A 20,264-nucleotide genomic window follows, 5' to 3' on the forward strand; every position below is an offset into this window, starting at 1 on the left:
TTAGGCCAGCGTTCCCCCAACTATGGAAGCAATGACAATTCCCAGTACCACACAGCAAATAATAATCATAATTTTCTTCTGTCAAGTGTTAACAACAGATAAATAGTCATCCATGGCAGCGAATTGGGAGCAGAGAAAAACATGTTAGAGATATGACTTGTAATTTACTTTAACACACTCAGAACAAATTGCAGTTTACAAGAAAAGCAGAAAAAGGCAATGTAGCTTGGAGAAAGACTGTTTGTTTTTAATGTATCTAATGATGTTGTCGGAGTGTGACTGGTTTAGAAGCATTTCCACATCCTCGACTTTAAAAACTATAAATCTTTTGTTCCTGCATTTTCATCATTCATTAATACATTAAATAACACACAGTATTTTCCCACATGCCACAAATGTGAATCATTCTCATATTTACCATATATTCACAGGTTTTGGATTATCAATTAACATAACCACATATCTGCAGTTTGTGTTTGCAGAAAAACATGCAAAGCTATTCACCAGACTGACGAACATGCATATGACGAAGGTGCAGTATGTGAATCATGACACAAACACAAAGCATAAAAGAAAGTTAGCTCTTCAAAACTTTCAACTGTTAAGTTTAGAAAAAGTATATATAAAAAAAATGAACGTCAAGTTAATGTAAAATATTTGAGTGCACAAAGACATATTGAACTGCCTTCAGGACAGTAATGCCAGCCGGCTTCCTAACGAGCAGATACTGACAGCACGACACTGAGCCCCACTATATAGTACATCTTTACATATGACCCTGAGAGAGAGGCATCCCCTCCTGCCCTGTCTGCTCTGTACAGATTTCTGAGGGTCCTAACTGAGTCCAACTGCGAGGGAAATAATGAGGACCGTCACACATACTGCAATACAACCTCCTATCAGCATCACCTTCTGGATGGAGGACATGGGAGGAAAAACAAGGCGGACAAAGTGTCAGATAATGATTCAGTGGATGGAATGAGAGAACGAATGAGAAACAGAGACAGAAGAAAAGAAAAAAGAGAAAGAAAGCTGGTGCTTTAATTATGAGCGAGGAAACAATCAGTAGATGACCCTTGTAGTAGATTGGGGTCATGTGATGTATGAATTTCTTCAACCTTTGAGTGCTATTATAGTTATTAACCAAGAGGTGGCAGAGTTGTTTCATTGTAGCACAAATTGTTAAATGAAGGTAACCCAGTGAATAACCCTCTTTATGAACTGTGGACCAGTTGTTCCCTGTTGATTTCATCTGCTGATGTGTTCCAAATGTGTGGATGTTATTTAACACCATTAAATAATATCCATTTTTTAAAAGGTCAAGTGAAAACAGGACAATGTGATCCTAGAATTGTTGATGTTTAACACCAAAAAATGTGTGTAGATACGCTTATTCGCTTCAAGTCGAGAGTTATATGAGACCATCGATACCACTCTCATGTACGGCTTAAGAAGCTAAAGCCAGCAGCAGGTTAGCTTAGCATAAAGACTGGGGGAAACAGCTAACCTGGTTCTGTTCAAAGATAACAAAATGCACTTACCAGCCCTCTAAAGCTCACTAATAAACATTTATTGGTATAAAAAAAGAAGAAGAAAAGAGTAATTTATGTGAGTTTATGGATGCGTTAAAAGAGCTGGAATTTATTTTTGTACGACTACCACTCGCCTTGGCCCACGTTTCAATAATGTATCCATTAGTTTGAGCTATTTTGGCTTCTCTGCCTGCTTACAGTGCTTACCAGATTTCATGAACTCTCAGCAGCAGGTGGCATTCATGTGAGTTGTTAAAGTTTTTTTTGTATTTACACCCCTGTGGTAGTAGCCTATCCCTTAAGGTACACATACCCCTGATTTGAAATCACTACTGTAGAAAATGTAAAATACAGTCAAGACACACATGCTCCACATGCACACACACTGACAACAGTTACTCACTACAATATATACATGCAATGCTTCTGAAGTTATCTTTCATGTTTTCATAGCATGATTGTGCCCATGCATTATTTTGTTGTGTATGCGACTCACCCTCCGTGCTTTACTCTGGTATTTAACCGCCTTCTTAGTGTCTGATACTGCCCTCTCCACATAGTCTACTGAGTGCTCCACATTGTACTCTATGCGGTCTATCATTTCCCCCTAGGAGAGGTTAGTTACAGAGGAGGTGTGGAAGACATGAAGAGGAAATAGGGAGCCAGATGTGGAGGCAGGAAGAGGAGTGGATACAGATGGAGAGGAGGTGAGCGAAAGGGGAGAAATAATGGGCGAGAATGGGAAGGAGAGAGAAGGGGAAGCAGAAAGGGACAAAGGAAAGACGAAATAATTAGTCAGTTGGTAGAATGTGTGTCTCTTGCATCTCACCCGCCTGCCGGTCTTTTTGAACTTTTTGCATTTTGGGATGATCTCCTTTGCCTGCTCCACATAATCAATGGCGTTCAGCACACTTCGCTCAATGTTGTTCACCAGTTCACCCTGAACAGAGAACAAGAGACTCAGTCATTGTTGTGGTGGTGAGAACTCAGTTCCTTTAACCACATCAAGATTTGATTTAATAGATTTCAAGTAATAATTACATGATGCCTAGTTCATACTTATTATATACACATCTTAGAGAATGGGAAAGACTGAGGCTTTGAAAAAGATGCTAATTGCTCTTTTCTCTTTTTTCATATGCACATGTTCCATACAGACACTTTAATTTATGAAAGCAGCAGAGGTCATTAACTATGTTAATATCAACATTCATTAACAAAGAAAGCCTAATATTGCACATTTAGCATTGCCCCAGGATTGTTAAAAAAAATACAGAATCAACCCCTTTGTATTCGAGTGACAATTAAGGTAAACTAGATTTCAAGTATAAAGAAAAGACAAAAAAAAGAAGGAATCATAGGTGAATTACCTTTCTGTATAACAAGGGGAGCGCTGCTCTCTGTTCTCTAGAGCTTAGAGTGACAGAGTTGTGTGAAAAAGAAGGGAAAGAGAATGCAAAGCTGAGAAAGGCAGAATCAACAGAACAGAAGTATAATTTTAAAAGATGTGGCGCTCTGTTAATAAAAGAAGGGTTAGTTAATTGAGTTATTTAGAATTAGAGCATTAATATGGCTGACAAGAGAATGAAAGAGTATACACACATTTAAACAATTATCACTCCCACTGTAAAATCATGCCTTCTATTGCATTGTGCTCAAATCCAAATCACTTGCATGCATAAACTGTCTTTCATATTTGTCATTCAGCTCATTTTATTATGCATGTGCTCGCATTCACTTTTGCATAATTCAGACTAAATATTTCTGACGAGGGAAACATGTAATCTCCGTGAGGGTTCAGCCCACACTCTCATGCAGTCACATATAAAAGGCAAGATCTACAGATTTACCTGCAGCTCAACACTTAAATGAGAAGAGCAATCAACTCTTACACGTTGTATGGTACACTTGAGGATAATGTAGGTATGTGGCTTTGATGCAGCTATATATTGCGGAAACTACATATTGTCAGTGCAGTTGTTCTCTACTCACTGCATGATGAAAGTACCTCGGCACGTTGTACATTAGCATCTTCACTTTCTAACAGAATCACATTTCTACCGCAGGGAAATGACAAATTCTCAACAATTCTCAACTCACAAAGCCAAAGCCCCTGTAAAGAATATGGTTTATTTAATGTAAGGCTCTTACAAAACAGCAAGTTAATGCAATGCTGTTTAGTTGCCAACTTAAAAGTCCCAGGCGTCAGATTTTCCTTCCAGCTCTTGAACGTAGCATGATAATTACATATAAGAAAACTGGGCTACTGGCAGAAATCCCAAATACAGATTATGATTCCAACAAACTGATCCTTGAGCCAATTATTATCTGTGCCCCAAATTTATTGAGATATTTTGCAAACAGAAAACCAGATGGAGCTGAAAACATAACCTCCTTCTAACTCTGTACTAAAACACTGTACAACTTGTATGTAAATTAAAAGCCTGCCAGTTGCCATCTGTCTGAAGTGGAGTTTCCATGACAGGGAAAAGCAGCAGCTGCTACAGCAGGATAGCTGGTGGATGATTTTATTACTGTGAACACAGTGTGCTACTGAACGTTTGCATTAGTTATAGGGCACATTTTCAAACCATGGACAGGAAGAAATTCTAAATCTACCAACTGGAATTGTAACTCTTCTTTATATTGTCCATGTTGACAGATGGATTGCCAATTTATGAATGTATTTGCAGGTTTGAGGATCGATTGTTTTCACCTGACTCTCCACCAGCATGGCCATGTCCATGAACATGTCGTGAAGCTCTCTGATACTATTTTCCAGCTTGATGATCTCAGTGTGCCGCGTCTCAATCTCATTCATAGCTTGCTCGGTGATGTTGTCCATAATGATCTAAGATGGCGCAACAGAGAGAGGGGTAAAATTAGATTAAAGATGTGCCTTGTGTGCGTTCATCTTGCATTTGTTGTATTGCTTACCCCCGAGGAAAAGATGGCTGGGTTGTCACTCTCCAACATGCTCTCCAGCTCCTCATTTGTTGTGTTTCTCCCAGCTAAAAGGGTAAACACACATCCATAAACATTTATAACAGCAATCACATTAGTAGGTGTTGAAGATATTAACCGTGTGTATAAATTACAGTACATGTAAGCCCAGGATTTAGGAAGTGCAGGTGCAATGCTATCGGAATAAAAGGGTCTTCAAACTATAGTGGATGAAGACAATATTAGGGAAGACAAATAAAACTCCCTGGTTGATAAAAGCACTCCCAGCATAATACCCCCATCTTCTTCATGTCTGTCTGAGGATTAATTAAAAAGAGCTCTGTGCCAATCTTTTTCTACATGTTAATTTTCTCTCTATCCATCTGTCACTCACTGTATATACTGAATTTTAAACTCTTCATTCCTCCATCTCTCTGAACAGCTGTGGATGTAAGGTAACAACCCTGAGTGCTGCAATTTATTCTATATCATCATGGATCTGGATAACAAGCAGCAGCCTTAACTTTGACTTTCAGTTGATCTAAATGTGGCAGGATTACGTTTTTGGATTTGTTCGTATTCAACCAGGCATCTCAAATGTTTAGTTGAATCCAACCTCAAACACAAGGCTCAGTTAGATTCCCACTAGCCTCCACATGTACACTTTTACCATCAGACGCCACTTCAGGCATAAAAGCATGGCCCCGTCCCAACACTTAAAGGTTTACAGTTCAATACTGTTCGGTGAGCTCCAGCCTGAAATGGTCTGCTCAGCAGTTCAGACATCTGACAATGACTTAACCAGTCGGGCATGTTTTTTTGTCCAAATAAGGTCTTCCACATCCAGATGCTTGTCAGACTAATAAGAGTATAATCAAGGCTTTAAAATGACTAATAAGAGTATAATCAAGGCTTTAAAATGACTAATAACAGTATAATCAAGGCTTTAAAATGACTAATAACAGTATAATCAAGGCTTTAAAATGACTAGCCTCTCCTGAGTCCCTTATTTATTATCGTTTGCTTCCTCTGTTGATCTATTTGTCATGGTGGGGTTTGATCTGTTTTGAAGCTGTAAAGGAATATAGACAAAACTGCTCATTGTTACCTTTTGCATTCTAGCATTTGTCCTACATTACCTTTGGCATCCTGTGCATGACACAAGTGTCATTAACCTCTATTACTGTTAGAAGAAGGATTAATGAATACTTTGCAGGTTTTGTATTCTGTTTTGAACAGTTCGAATCTCTGTTTCTCTAGTTTATAAAACCTACTGTGCAAGTTTGATTTTCTTGCCTTTAAAAAGACATGACTATTATCATCATAAGAAAGTAAGGCACTGCATTTTGGGATGTTAAAAAGAAGACATGTCACATGTAAATACTGAGTCATGAGTCCAATATCAGTCATGTTTGATAGCTTCAGAACAGCTTGGGTCAGTCTGCACATCATCTGTAGCGGTTAAGATTGAATCTCATACTTGAAGGTAATCTTTTGACATATCCCTTCCAATTGTCAGGATAGGCAAACAAGAGTAAACAGGCCTCATTATTCTTGGGTGTGTAGTGTTCAGAGAGTAAAAGAAAGAGGCGCACCAGCAACTTATTCAATACCTTATTAAGTTTTCCTCAATACTCCCTGGCCCCCAACAAAATGTATTTCTCAATTTACCTACTCTCCCTGCTTGTACCACAGCAGCACATCTTATTGCTTCTTCCTGCTGATGGGTCTGCTCCTTATCCATCGAGAGACTTGACCTACTTCTTGAATATTGCCTACCTCTTTGCTACATCTACAAATATTCTCGTGTATGAGCACTGACTTTGCATGCAGTGCTGCTTAACTTGGGCTCCACTTCTGTCCCACTGACACTGTAAGTCACAGCCAGACTCTGTCAGCATCATCTCCAATCTTTCCGTTGCACATTAAGTCCTTTGTGGGGCTGTGTATAAAGTACACACAGTGAAGTACTATCTCTTCCCCATGAAGCCACCCGGCGTCCCCACAAACCATTAAATGGTGTACAATACAAGCTGAGCAGATAACAAATCTGCAAGTAACAGCATGTCCAGGAGCAGGAGTTGGATATGAAAGAGAGAGGAAGTGAATATTATAAAATCTTGGCAGGGTAACAAAGTTAAACCAATCACAACTAAATAAAATAAAAGGAGATTTCAGATGTCAACTGAAAATACTGTTCTAAAGATGTTTGGAAGAAGCAAGAAGGGGCCAATGAAAAGTGCATCAGGCACACAACATGCAGGATGCAAAGCACCGTACACGGGTGAAATACTGTTTCAAGAGCATTTCATTATATTATATTATATTATTAACATATATTATTCATCATAGTAGACTACTGTTTACATGCAGATACTTGGACCATTTCGGCTTCATGCGCCACTGAACAACTTTCGTATTAATGAGCGGGACCCCGTCTCCAGCACTGTTTCCAGTTCTCTTTATCCATCCATGAGAAGAACATAGCTTATAATAGAACAAGAACAACATAGAAAATAGAATATCGAACATAGAACAAGCTAGGTAACCTATCAAACCGGTCAAAACAGAAAACCCTGCTGATTGTAAATCTGTGGTCATTTTAGGGGAAACACCCAGAACAGCATGACATATTGGTCGAGGTAAAAGTCAAGACCACTTAATCTAAAACTCCCAAGAGAGAGACACATTTTTTAGTTGTAGTATTTTGAGAAATATGCAAATTTATAGAGCACAGAGAAACAGGGTCAAACAGCTAGCCAGCTAAGTTAAGCCAACTGCTGCTGACTGTAGCTTACAGACATATTCACATCTAACTCTTAGCAAAAAAGAGCGCAAGTGTGTTTCCTAAAATGTGAAATAATCAAAACGCGCTAAACAATTAATTCTTACCAGGCAGCCGAATCCGGTTCTGAAAAGTGAAGCCAATGTGTCTTAAACTTGCATTTTTTCTAATGTCTCTCAGGGGGCGACTCCTCTGGTTGCAAAAAGAAGTCTGAGTTCATGGTCTCAATCACTAGTTTCAAGTCTTTTTCAATACAGCATGAAGTTTATTTAGTAAACTATGGTCCAGTTTAGAGTAGAATAGACGCTAAAGTGAGCTTTAGGGCGGGCTTACTGTGATTGACAGGTTGCTATGGCTTCCAGAGTGTAAATGGTTTTGCTATGTCAGTCCTTCGTAGTCCAAATATGGTAACTTCCGTTCACTGGTTGCAAAAGGCCAAGATGGCGACAGTCAAGATCCAAGATGGTGATGGCTAAAACGCCGAACTCAAACTTCAAAATGGCAGTCCACAAACCAACTGGTGACGTCACAATGTCTACGTCCACCTCTTACAGTCTAGGATTTTTTACCAACAATGTAATTAACCTACACAGCTGGCTTTGTCAGATATCGCTCTGCTTTTTCCTCTCTGGAACACCAGCGGCTGTGGATCCAAGGGGTTTTTGGAGGCAACTACAAAACCTCTATTCATGACCTAATCAGAGTGTGTGTGAGTATGTGTGTGCATTGTATGTATGTGTGATGAAGGCCTCAGCGCAGAGCGGTAAGGTTGATGGTGAGTGATGATGTTAGGAGGCAGAGCCGATGATTGCGTTCATGAACAGAATACTGATGAAGCTGCTCTCTAACCTTTACTGGTGCATGAATGTGTGTCCAGTATTTCAGAATGCACTTTTGCATAAACTGGGCCTATCGTGTCTAATCCAAACTTCATGTCCATATCAAAGCAATGAATTTAATTTAGTTATGGTAAAGTGGTCCTGCTGTTTCATTACCGTGCTTGAGAATCTACTCATGTTCAGCAATGACATTTTGCAGTTTGACAAATGAGAGGACACAAAGAGGAGTGAGAAACCACATTCACCACACCACTGGGATATATTCCCTCTTCTCCAGGCCTCTCTGATTATAAATAATATCTCTATCATTAAGGCTAAAACTACAACATTAAAGAGGGTCACAGTTAGAGTTAAAGGACGGAGACGAGTGACAATGAGTCATGGATAATTGTGAAGAAGGAAAAAAACGAAGGCACTCTGGTGCTACCCTATCCTATTTATCTCACTTCCGACACACACACACACACACACACACACACACACACACACACACACACACACACACACACACACACACACACACACACACACACACACACACACACACACACACACACACACTCCTCATCGCCTTTTTTTTTTTTAAAGCCCTGACAGGCTTCGAGGGAGGCTCTTATTTGTTACCATGGAGACCCAAACCCGGAGAAGTCTAATATGAAGCCAAGAAGTCTCATTTCACCCGTAGCATACTTGGGCTATTAAATCATTCATACTATGTTGCTGCGAGTAACAGTATTATTTCATTTCCGTTGTTATGTAACACAAATGAAGTGAATCCCCGAAGGAATAAAGTGAAACGGTGAACCACGCAAATGTTCATGCGGGCAGAGCAAAAGAGGGAAGTGGTTTTTAATGCTTCCGTTCGCTGCAATTTCACCTGCAAGGAATAAGAAAAGCATGCAGCTTATCTGCACACGTATAGGTCAATCCGTTTGCTATACAGCAGGAATGTGTTAGTGTACATGTGTCTTTTTTCCCCGACACTGTGAGTGCATCTCTCCCAGCTCAAGGATTGTCCACGGGGGAAATAAAATCTAATAATTAAATGTCAAAGAGTCCCTGCGATGACTATGACCAAAATCCCCTCCATCCCGCTGGAGCATGTCTGCTTATAGAAGCGACTAAATGTGTGATATTCACATTCAATAATAAACTAACTAACTGTAATTGGCAATGTACAAATATCCAAACAGATGCGTTACTGAAATATATGTGCCTTTAAAGGGATTGTTAGACAATTTGGAAAATACTGTTACACTTATTTGTTTTTTGCAGAGAGTTAAATAAGATCGATACAGCCCTTATATGTGTCGGTTAAATATGAAGCTGAACAAACACGAGATTGGTATCAATCTTCTCATCAATCTCAGCAGCTCATTATGGGAACATTATTTAAAAAGAAGTCACTGTTTATTAATGAGATTAGGAAGGGGTCAAAGTTATCCACATTGTTAAATAATACAGTGTATATTCTGCAGACGTAGAATACTTGCCTCTATGAATCAAAGGTGTGACAGAAGTATCAGCATCCTGAAAATAGTGTATTTTGCTGCTTGTATTTTGCTGCTGGGAACAAGTGCAAGCATTTAATTCAAACAGAAGAAACCCAAAACACATTGAAAGGCAGTTTGGTGGGGATTGTTGCAAATATATTTGGACTTGGGGTTACTGTGGCAACGTTGGCCATGCAAATAGGGGCGTACAATGCTACTGTCTTGATGATTACAAGTTTACAGTATGTCATAGTGTTGCTGCTCTTATCTCTCTATCCAGAAGCAAACTGGAAATGAGTAAAGCAGCAGAGGAAACGTCGATATTCAGTCTGACAGAACAGACTAGATTTCCCTCTGTGTGTGACACACTCTTATTGATTCACACGCAAACAAGTCAAAGGGGTTGGCACAACACAAACACAGCTCTCTTTTCACATAACCCTAAAGGAATTAAGTTATGTTAGATCAATATAAGGACAGATGTATTCCGAAGGGAAAAGCTTTACTGGAGACTTGCCATTTTGTTTCCTACAAAACCTTTTTATGCCTCATACCTATAATTTACCCCCTCGTCTGTGCTCTTACTCCATCTCCGTACTCTCCCTGCATGTCTAATCCCTTCCTTGACGACAGGTGACATCAGCTACGGCCTCCACCAGCTGAAAAAATCTAATCAAAATGAGTCAGAAAGTACTGCGTGTGGTCACTGCTGTTCATTTGATTGGGCCACGTGCCGTGTATATTGGGCGGTGCTCACACATAAAGACCTGCTGCATGTGTCTGACAGATGGCAAGAGGAAATTACGTCTGTGCCAAGTGTCCTGCAGCATAACTGCGCCTGCTCTCCTCTGCTATTACCCCTAAAAGAGTCATAGTGTTTTTCTCTGCGTGCTTGTGTGGGCATTTGTGTGCAGGGTGACTGTATCACGATGACTGTTAGGGGCAGCTGGCAAGGTGCGGCCTGCCAGGACGCCGTGGCATTGTCTGGTCCAGGAGCCCGGGGCCTGCAGCTAATACCTGCCAAATCATATAGCATACAGTGTGACACCAGAGTGAGGAGCTCACATCGGAGGTGGAGCAACCTGGCACGTGCATGTACTCTATGGGTGTAGGTGTTGGTGATGTTTGTGTTTTGGAAAAGTGTTTGTAGTGTGAGAGTGGTTGTTTCGCTACTACACCAGACACATTCCAAATACAATACCGTATGAATTAGATAAACTGACATTTCTCTATTTTGCCATGGATGATTGAGTGGGATGATAATGGTTGGATGTACTCCAGGATTTATACTATGCTGTCACTGATGTACACTGTTTTATGTAAATTTGTGTGGAGGGTTTTTAGCATTTGTTTTAACATATTTGCATGTGTGATGCATTTATTATTCCAGACAAAATGCCCCTCGGGTCGATAAACAGAGCAAGTCAGCTTAGGGCCGACGGCGGTAAATCATTTTTACTGCCCATGTTAAAGCCTCTTGTTTTCATCAATAACAAAACAGTGAATAATATAAATGCAGGAGAAAAAGAACGCACTTAATATATTTGCATAATTAACCATGTGGTTCTATAAAACTGCCTGTCAACCCAGTAGAGTGAATGTTGATGGGTGTTAAATCATTTCTAGTTACGTTAACTATTACACAAAATAAAAACTGGTTGCCAAAAAAGACCCATTACTGTAAATCAAGACAATGCATGGAAAGCTGATACCAGCAGGATGTTGTGCTGACAAAGATTTCTCCTGCCTGAATTCACAAAGCAAAGGCTGCACAAATAGAAATGAGTGAAGGGCCTGCTTCAGCGATCATGGGACTTCTCATGAATTTCACAGATTTTATCAAAATGAAATCAATGCAACGCTGCAGGCATGTCTATAATTCTGAAATGGACTAGTATAAGAAGCGTATACAGAAATCATACATATCAGATACATAGTACTGGCACATCTTTAATTCACATTGTCACACTTTTCGTATGACTACATAGACATAGTAATGCTCTTGTAAAAAGGGACGATAACAATACTGTGCAGGTGTAGAATCATTTTCACACTTCACAGAGAGTAGAGTCCTTTTCACACTTCACGCAGGCTATATTTTTAGCATTACATGACACTAATATCAAACTAATAATAGTGGGAGGATGAAGATAAAGTGGATACGGCTGAGGATAACAGAAATGCCGGGAAACAACTTTTTAAAAATCTATTTTGACAAGCACCTAAAAAAATTAGTAAAGAAATCACAAACAGCTGTTTTGGACAGAAATTACCAAAGCTTACCAAAAGTATCTGCCAGTTACCCTTTCATGGAAGGTATGTAGTTGGTAAAATAACAACTTGTTCTTGGTATGGGCTCATGAATCTCTAATGCAAAACAAATACTAGAAATCTGCACACAACAACCAAACACTAAGGCTGGGAAGAGATGCAGATGTGTTACTGTAATTTATACAGTGTTAACGTGTGTGCAGTCAGTATGTGGTGTGAGCTTTAGTCTTCCGGGTCTATACTCACTGATCTCCAGCTGTCTCTGAATGCGTCCCTTGCAGCGCTCCCTGTAGTCCGACTGGGTGGTGTTGTATTCTGACATCACCTCGACAAACTTACGGGACAGCGTGGAGTGCTAGAGACACAGCGAGGAACAACAGCAGTAGACACAGACTTAATAAGTAATTGGAATTGTAAATAAACAGGAGGTGAGCAGGTGCAAGCATTCATTGACATCACTGTCGGTGTGGCTGTGTCCACATTCCATACTACAAACTAACTGAGTATGTTTTGAGTATATGCTCCCACTGAAAAAGTAACAAAATTGATGGATACAATTGGCCCACAATGCTCTGCACAGACGAAATGGAGGAGCTGCAGGTTGTAGTGGCAAGTAAAATATAAGAATTACATTTTTATAAAACATTTTATCTTAGTAAAGTTTAACTGAACTATACCTGTGTCTTGCGTATCCTCAGGTCAGCTGATGACTTGTTCTGGCTTTCTTCTTGCTCAATGGATTGTTGGATACCTGGAAAGATACACAAAATGTACATCCAAGCTCCTCTTGAAAATCATCAAAACAAAAAAATATAAAGACTAGAGTGTTGCTGACTGCCTAGAAGTTCCCTACACTACACAAGAGAAAAGTGTTGGATGAAAAAAACAACGTACTGACACTAATTGGCGTTAGTGGGGCTGAAAGTGTGAATCTGAGGATAGCCCGCTTGCACCAGAGGAAAGGTGATAAGGTCAGAAAATAAAAAAGGATTGTATTCACGAGAGCAGAAAGGTGCTCAGAAAACCTCATGGCCATCTGCCAAATGGATACATAGACGTATTGTCCTGAGGGTGGTGTAAGAAGAAAGATCAGGAGATCATTAAAATCTACATTTGTTTGCATGGTACTCTGGTCAGCAGCAGCTGTCAAGATATATTGCTCTGAACGTGTTGGATGCATAGAGACAGATCGTCCACCTTGACAACCATAGAGAAACTAATTGCCTCCCTGTTTTTACAGCTATAGCCAACAGAGTAAACACGTTCACTTATACAGTTAAAATAAACAGTTTCAAGTTTAAGAATATGGTAATTTGTAATGTCTGAAAAATCTGATACTTAAACATAACATAAGGCAAAGCAGGCTCTATATCGACAGTACTCTGTACGGTAATATACATTTATATATTATATATGAAATATATAAAAAGGGCAACTCAGTCCTTCTTGATGACCTTTCCCAGGATGCAGTTCGACAAAGATGAGGTCACTTACTGACCAACCCGACACATAAACGCAAACACACAAACAGACACACAGCAGGCACACACACTTACATAAAGGCATCCTGTGTCAACAACTGACTTGGACTGGAGAGACACCGTTAGAGGCTTGTGATGCAGAGCCGGTTGTGCCTGATAGCACTTGTGTGTATCAGTGTCCATATATGTGCACATATTCGCTACATGAAATTGGTGAATACAAGAAATGGTAAAAATTATGAAAAAGTAGGAGTGATGTGTTAAAAAAATGTACAAGCAAAACAGATTAGGTGGGAGAGACACACATACATACATAGAAACAAACAAGAACTCTCATTGCACATGTCAGCGGGTGCAGCTATCCATTAAGCCTGCGCACAGTATGTTTCTGCAATATTAGTCAGTTTCTGTGCACACGTGTGAATAAAACTTGTATGTGCTCATGCAAATGAATCGCAGGCACATCCTCTGTTGTGAGTGACACTAATGACTTTGCTCACTGCAGCACAGACTCTGGGAGTGCAAACTGAGTTTATCTGTTAGCTGCCAAATTCTATACAGGTCTCTGTCTCTTCATGTCTCACTCGTTACCCTCTCCCGTCTCCTGAGGAAGCACCCTGGCTGTCACATCACATAAAAGACAAACTGCTGCACACACTGGTTATGGAAATAAATAAATGATGACGTATTGTTATAGGTTAAAGCTGACTGAAAGAGCACAAAATGACAATCAATTATGTAAAATTAGCAAATATTTGCTAGTTGCAACTTCAAACGCAAAGAATATTTTCATATTTTTGGCTGCTGATCAGTTCTTGAAACTCGTGGCAATTTGACAACATTTGAAATTTCGTGTACTAAACATGTAATTATTTGAACACAAAAACGCAAAAGGATTTCACTGACACAGAAAATAATCATTAGTTGCTGCTCCAGCAGGAGAAAATAGAATAATTATACTCACTCTTTAATTTGGAGCGTACTTTGTTGGCCAACTTCTTGATGTCTGCCATAAGATCCTCCAGCTCAGCCTTCGTTTCTGAGGAAAGAAGAGGACAGGAGACAAGAGAAGAAAAGTAAAGAGGAGAAAAGAGATTAGTGGACTTAACTCACCCGCTCACTCAAACCAGCCACTTTCCCAGAGACAGAATCAATACTGACACACAAATGAAATGACTCCGAATGTCATTCCCAACAGGGACAAACAATTCATCAGCTTCAGTCCACAGCAGCACATCTTATTTAATAATATACTTGTTTTTAATATACTCTTATTTGTTTGTTTATTTACCATATTTTTATATTTTATTGTACATTTCAATATGTTTCTATTTTTAAATCATGTCTTGTATTTTGCACTGTGTTGTTTAATGTTATGCACCTTCCACCTAGTCAAATCCCTTGTATGTGCAACATACTTTGGCAATTAAACGGTTCTGATCTTATCCTTCCTTGTGCTTTCTCTGTGACACAGCGTCCTTCACTTCCCTCTACAGTCCACTGTCCTCTTTTCCATCCAGGCCCACACCCTCAAACATACACACTGTACTGTGGAGACATGAAGATGAAACTCTTTTGGGTTGATGGACGTGTGGGTGCTGACAAGTAAGATTTGCTATTTTGGTGACCAGAGAAACAAATGAAATCACAATCTGGACAACAACAGGATGAACGTATTGTTCCCAGCAGGAGGTGGAGTTGTCAGATTTCAATGATGACCAATCGAATCATTAAACTCCCTCCAGCATGAACCACTGACAGTTTTCTAAATGAAAACTGTTTTTGTCCAGAATGCACAAATGAACAAGAGAGTCCCTGAGCACAACAACCCTACAGTTTATACACAACATACACAATATAGAGCATTAACAGGCTTTTGACATGACTACAGATGAATTGATTTGTCTGTTGTGCAATAAAGCACAGACGTGTGTCCACGTCTCCAAACACGTCTGAAGGCAAAAGTGCTTATAGCTTATAGCTAACGACTACACTAACAAAAACTCCTGTTGTCATAGAGAGGCCGTGATGGGATGGGAGATCAAGATGGGAGGATGGTCTTTCAGACGCTGTCGTTTGAAGCATACCGACGCCTTTATTTAGCTTAAGCCCGGTGTTACGCGATTTATTTAAAGTTTCTTTGCTGAGCTTCTTAAGCACGGTTTAGCCAAATTATGTGGAAAAAGTTACATAATAACATTTTCTTTACTTCAAATGTAAATGTCATAGCAGTGGCTCTACTTGGGACTTTTCAGTGGTTGTTTATCACAAACACTCGTATTTTCCACATTAGCGCATATTTAGACACAGTTCCTCTCATCAGTGCAAGCTTCAAAAGGCAGCAGCACTGAAGGATGGCTGGAGAGACTGTCACGTCACGTTGCCGTGCTGCTTATGACAAACTGAAGTTTCCTTTTAATCTTTTCTCCCTTCTGTCGCTCATTTCAGCTACAGCCAAACCAACCGTTTCATAATCATATTTCACACTTCAGATTATTACACAAGGGAGATGGCACTGAAAACTCATTTTATCTAAAGTTGTAGGTCAGGCTAATTTGCAGTAAACCCCTCAGATTAATTAAGTTTTATCTCAAGCATCAATAAAAGATCTTCTGTTGTAACTGTATAAAATGGAACAGATGGGAAATAGATTATGATTACTTTTGTCTTTGTGCTTTCCTCACGACTTTAAAACCGCCTTCTTTGTTGTTTTCATCACCTCAAAATGGAGACAGACCAAACGGGTGGTGTGTCCTATTTGATCCTACAAGCTGCTTCACCTGTTGTCACTTTTGAACAAATTATAAACACATATAAGGACATTTTAAGTGTCCACAATTACTATAACACCTTTCCTATGAAGATATATTTCATATTACAGCTGTGTATTCCTATGTAGTAATTAATTCCCTACATAAATTAAGGGTGCCCACAGGACCAGAAAGCTGCGTGCAATGATGTAATAGTGAGTTATACATAATGTATTAAATGTTTATGTATTGCTTACAAATGCTAACTAGTGGGGTTAAAGTATGGTGTCGTTATCAATTTAGTTTTTAGAGCAGCGAAAAAAATCTGGAAAGAGAAAAGAACGAAAAGGAAGAAAAAAAGAGAAAACAGAATGGCTTTCACACAGTCTCTCTCTCTCATTCACACTATTACCCTGGAGCATTAATTGCCATTTTTAGCACATTGAATGCAGTGAGATAGTCATTCATCATCTTAATGCCATAAGAGAACCAAATCTCCCTACGTTAACAAGCCCGGGAAGCCAGCAGACATAAAAGATGGTCCTTAAAAATGACTCAAGTCCGACCACTCAATCAAACCGAACTGCCTGCAGCACTTCTCTATAATGAGTTTGTGTCTGAACCATACCTGCTTCTTCAAAGCTGCATAAATCCCAAATATGAATAAGAGACGGGGGCAGACCTACTAAACTGAAACCCAGAGCAAACATCTGCATCCAATTACAGACAGAGCCTCAATGGATAATGATTGCACAGTTTGGGGAAGACTTAAATCACTTTGCATACATGTACGAAAGAAGCTTGAAAATGATGAGATCATCATATTGTTTCCTCCTCCACGGCTGCTTTGCAAATCTTCATTATATGAATGCTCTTCATGGCAGTTTGAGATATCACTCTTTGACGATTAAAAACAGCCCACATGGCTGAAAACTCCTAAACACAAACCAACAGTATAAAGTGGAGGATCCTCTATTATAATCTGGCATTATTTTATTCACACTGAATAATATATGTCATATGAATCCTAATCAGCAGCTTATAACAAACACTAGCATGGAGACATTCTCGGAAAACGTCTCCCTGCTAACTAAACTTCTTTACATCGACTACGTGCGCAACTTATTTTAACCCAAACTATGATCTTTTGCTTAACAACGTTAAAATTGTGACGTGCGTATTGACGTACGAGTTGATAATGAGAACGGGTCGTTAATTGAGAAGCGAAAAGCTTAAAATGCACCTTCCAATGAGACCACGCCAGCATGTTTTTTCTTTTTCAGCAGATGCTATTAGGACCCAGGTGTCAGAGCCAACAATGCGACTAAAAACAGAAAATAATAAATCAACCAAATGTAAAAATAGGCTTCTAATAGGTCTCAGAGTGTAAGTCCTGAGTATGAGACATTCATCCAACACAACCTACTCCCCAAACATACGTTGTCACTCTTTATACTACTCCTAGGGATTACAGGCAACTCAAACCAGGGAATTCTCAATTATATGCATCAGCATGTCAAATCTCTAGGCCACAAGGAAGCCCAGGAAGGATGTTATCCATGTTTCTTAAAGATAGCCTCTTGAGTTTTTTTTACCACTACCTGTTTTTCTGAGTGGGTCTCCATCTTGTTTATTGTGCAGACTTTGAAAATATTATTTTTCTGCCAATGGCAAAATGTATGCCGTCGTATACAGTGATGTTAAATCAGAGATGTAGCTGAAGAGGTGGGCTGAGGCCCTCAGGGCAAAATGAATAAGCAGTGCTCTGTAGTGTGTGTGTGTGTGTGTGTGTGTGTGTGTGTGTGTGTGTGTGTGTGTGTGTGTGTGTGTGTGTGTGTGTGTGTGTGTGTGTGTAATGTACGCATGAGAAAGCGTTACCTCGTAAGTGTAATCACTTGTAAATCACACATTACCCGTTGAGGAATGCAGCTACACTGTAATCCGTTTACTTTTAGTACAAACGAGGGTTACTTACCTCTTTGTAAATAAAGAAAGGAAGTTCACTTTTAACTTCTGGATTTTAAACACTGCTTTAAATATTCATCTTTGTGTCCACTTGTGCGCAACTTCAGAAACACGTCGAGGTTTAAGGGTTATGGTAGCGGTGTCTCTGTGTAACCATAGTAACCTGCTCGATGAGGTCAGCTGCACTGGCACAACAGAGATAATGACGTAAAAACAGAGCTTAGTTTTAGGCCGTGTGCGTGTGTTTGGTATGCGTGTGTGTGTGTGTCCCCCCCCCCCCCCCCGGAGGACGCCAACCTGCCCGATCAAGTGTCTGTTGAGCCTCATTATTGGCTGTCTCGGACACTGATGATTGAGTAGAGGGAGAAGTGAGAGAGAAGCAAATTGGAGGGCAGAACTGAGGAGTCAATTGAGCTGTGGCTTCACACTCTATCCCTCTCCCAGACGCTCTCAAATGAAATTTTCCGGTCACGCTTGTTGCCATCATAAAGACTGTGTTGCTATGGCGATGTGTGCAGTCGGTCCTCTCGCCAGCGTTCGATTGTTTTAATGTGGCAGAGGACAAGAGATGCTGCGAGGCAGGAAGAAATGAATGGTGTTCCAGGATGTTTATCAAAATGTAATAAATCAGTTGTTAAGGAAAATTCCCCATCGTCTTCAAATCGTTGTTTTAAGTGAACGATCTTTGTGACCCTTTTCTAAACCAAACAGCTCGGGGGAATTGTAGAATATGCATCCACTGAATGTATCTTCAACCACCCGAGCACTGGGACGACTTTTAACATGACCAAACCCACAGTTGTATGGAACCAAATTATGTCTGTTTGCCCAGACAAAATCAAACCAGAATGACTGAAACAATGCAAAGAAACGAAGCAGATCTGTTCAACACTTCCCAATATCAGTCAAAGACACATTAGTTCGGAAGCCGACCATTTATATGGATGTAGTACAGACCTTTGAACAGAACCAGGCTGATTGTTTCTCACACGTTCCAGTTTTTGTGTTAGACAGCTGCTGGCTTCATATTTAGCATACAGACATGAGAGTTGTATTATTTCTCTCATCCATCTTTTGAGAAGAAAACAAATGAGCATACTTCCCAAAATGTCAAACTTTTCCTTTATCCTACCCCAAACACTGCACCTGAAGCTCAATATCACATCTAGTGTGCTGGACGCCAATAACCAAACAGATGCTAACTTGTAGTGAGTATACTGGTATGTGTGTGACATCAACGACAGCTTTTGCGAGCACACCACATCCGATTTCACTCGCAATATACTGACAGCCGTCATGTCTACTGATCAGGATATCTACATCACTTAGTAGCATAATGCCGAGATTTAGTAAAAGATGAACATCCTGGAAGTCTTATCTCCAATTATATAAGCTTCAATCCAGCTGCACCACCTTTGGCTCTACAGCAGCAGCATTTATCCACTTTTTTTTATTATATCGACAAAGTGTGTGTGTCAGTCCGATGTCAGGGTACCATGACACTAACAAGACACCAAGCCACTTCTGTTTCCTCCGCTCTAACTCAGGGTCAATTGCTGCCACTTTAACCGCTAACTTGCAGCCATTTATCTTTTTCGCCATCTCTCTGCTTCCCGCTGCTCGCTCTGTAAATATATTACCTGTCCTTTGTGTGTTTGCGCCGCTTATTGATCGTCTAGAGTCCAGTCGTCTGATGTTCCAGAGAGACCGAATGTGAGCTCATCCCTCAAACATTACTGATCTTTGCCTTACTGCAGGAATACAGGATGAACTCAGAGAGGTCTAATGACAAACTGACAGCATAGATAAAGTTTAACCATTAATAGATACAACTTACTTGCTCATCCCAACCTTTCCAGTCTGACCAGTTGTTGCACAGCTATTCTACGATTAATGACTGCGGTTACTGTTTAAAATCCTTATATATACATACAAATAAGCAAACAAGTACACTGATACTTCAAAGTAGCCTTTATTATTCTAACAAACTTTGCGAGATTAGTTTAATTTCTGAATTTTTTAATGTTAGTGGTTTTTCTTATGTAACAGTATTTAGTATAAACATATTTAGTTTAAATATATTTCCCTTATTGTCAAAAACCAGGACAAACTAACATGTATTGAGGTTCGACACCTTGATCTGCTGTCAAACAAAGTACAGGGTGTTGGAACATTGCCATGTAAAGTTGCCTTTTTTTACAGCAA

The 20,264-nt window shown here is 39.8% G+C and overlaps 1 protein-coding gene across 1 annotated transcript in view; it reads right to left on the minus strand.

The window, feature by feature from the left end:
• Positions 1-20,264, minus strand: part of LOC306701418 (syntaxin-1A-like) — a gene marked incomplete at both ends in the record, with an annotated part of 46,493 nt that continues 26,229 nt past the window's right edge. Inside the window, 7 exons of the mRNA XM_079166716.1 lie at positions 1-78; positions 2,029-2,139; positions 4,249-4,383; positions 4,470-4,543; positions 12,110-12,218; positions 12,541-12,614; positions 14,309-14,383. Coding sequence (XP_079022842.1) covers positions 1-78; positions 2,029-2,139; positions 4,249-4,383; positions 4,470-4,543; positions 12,110-12,218; positions 12,541-12,614; positions 14,309-14,383 — 656 coding nt within the window. The remainder of the gene's footprint in view (positions 79-2,028; positions 2,140-4,248; positions 4,384-4,469; positions 4,544-12,109; positions 12,219-12,540; positions 12,615-14,308; positions 14,384-20,264) is intronic.

The sequence above is a fragment of the Pholis gunnellus genome (genome assembly GCF_910591455.1).
Source record: "Pholis gunnellus genome assembly, chromosome: 9".
In the NCBI taxonomy this organism is placed as follows: Eukaryota; Metazoa; Chordata; class Actinopteri; order Perciformes; family Pholidae; genus Pholis; species Pholis gunnellus.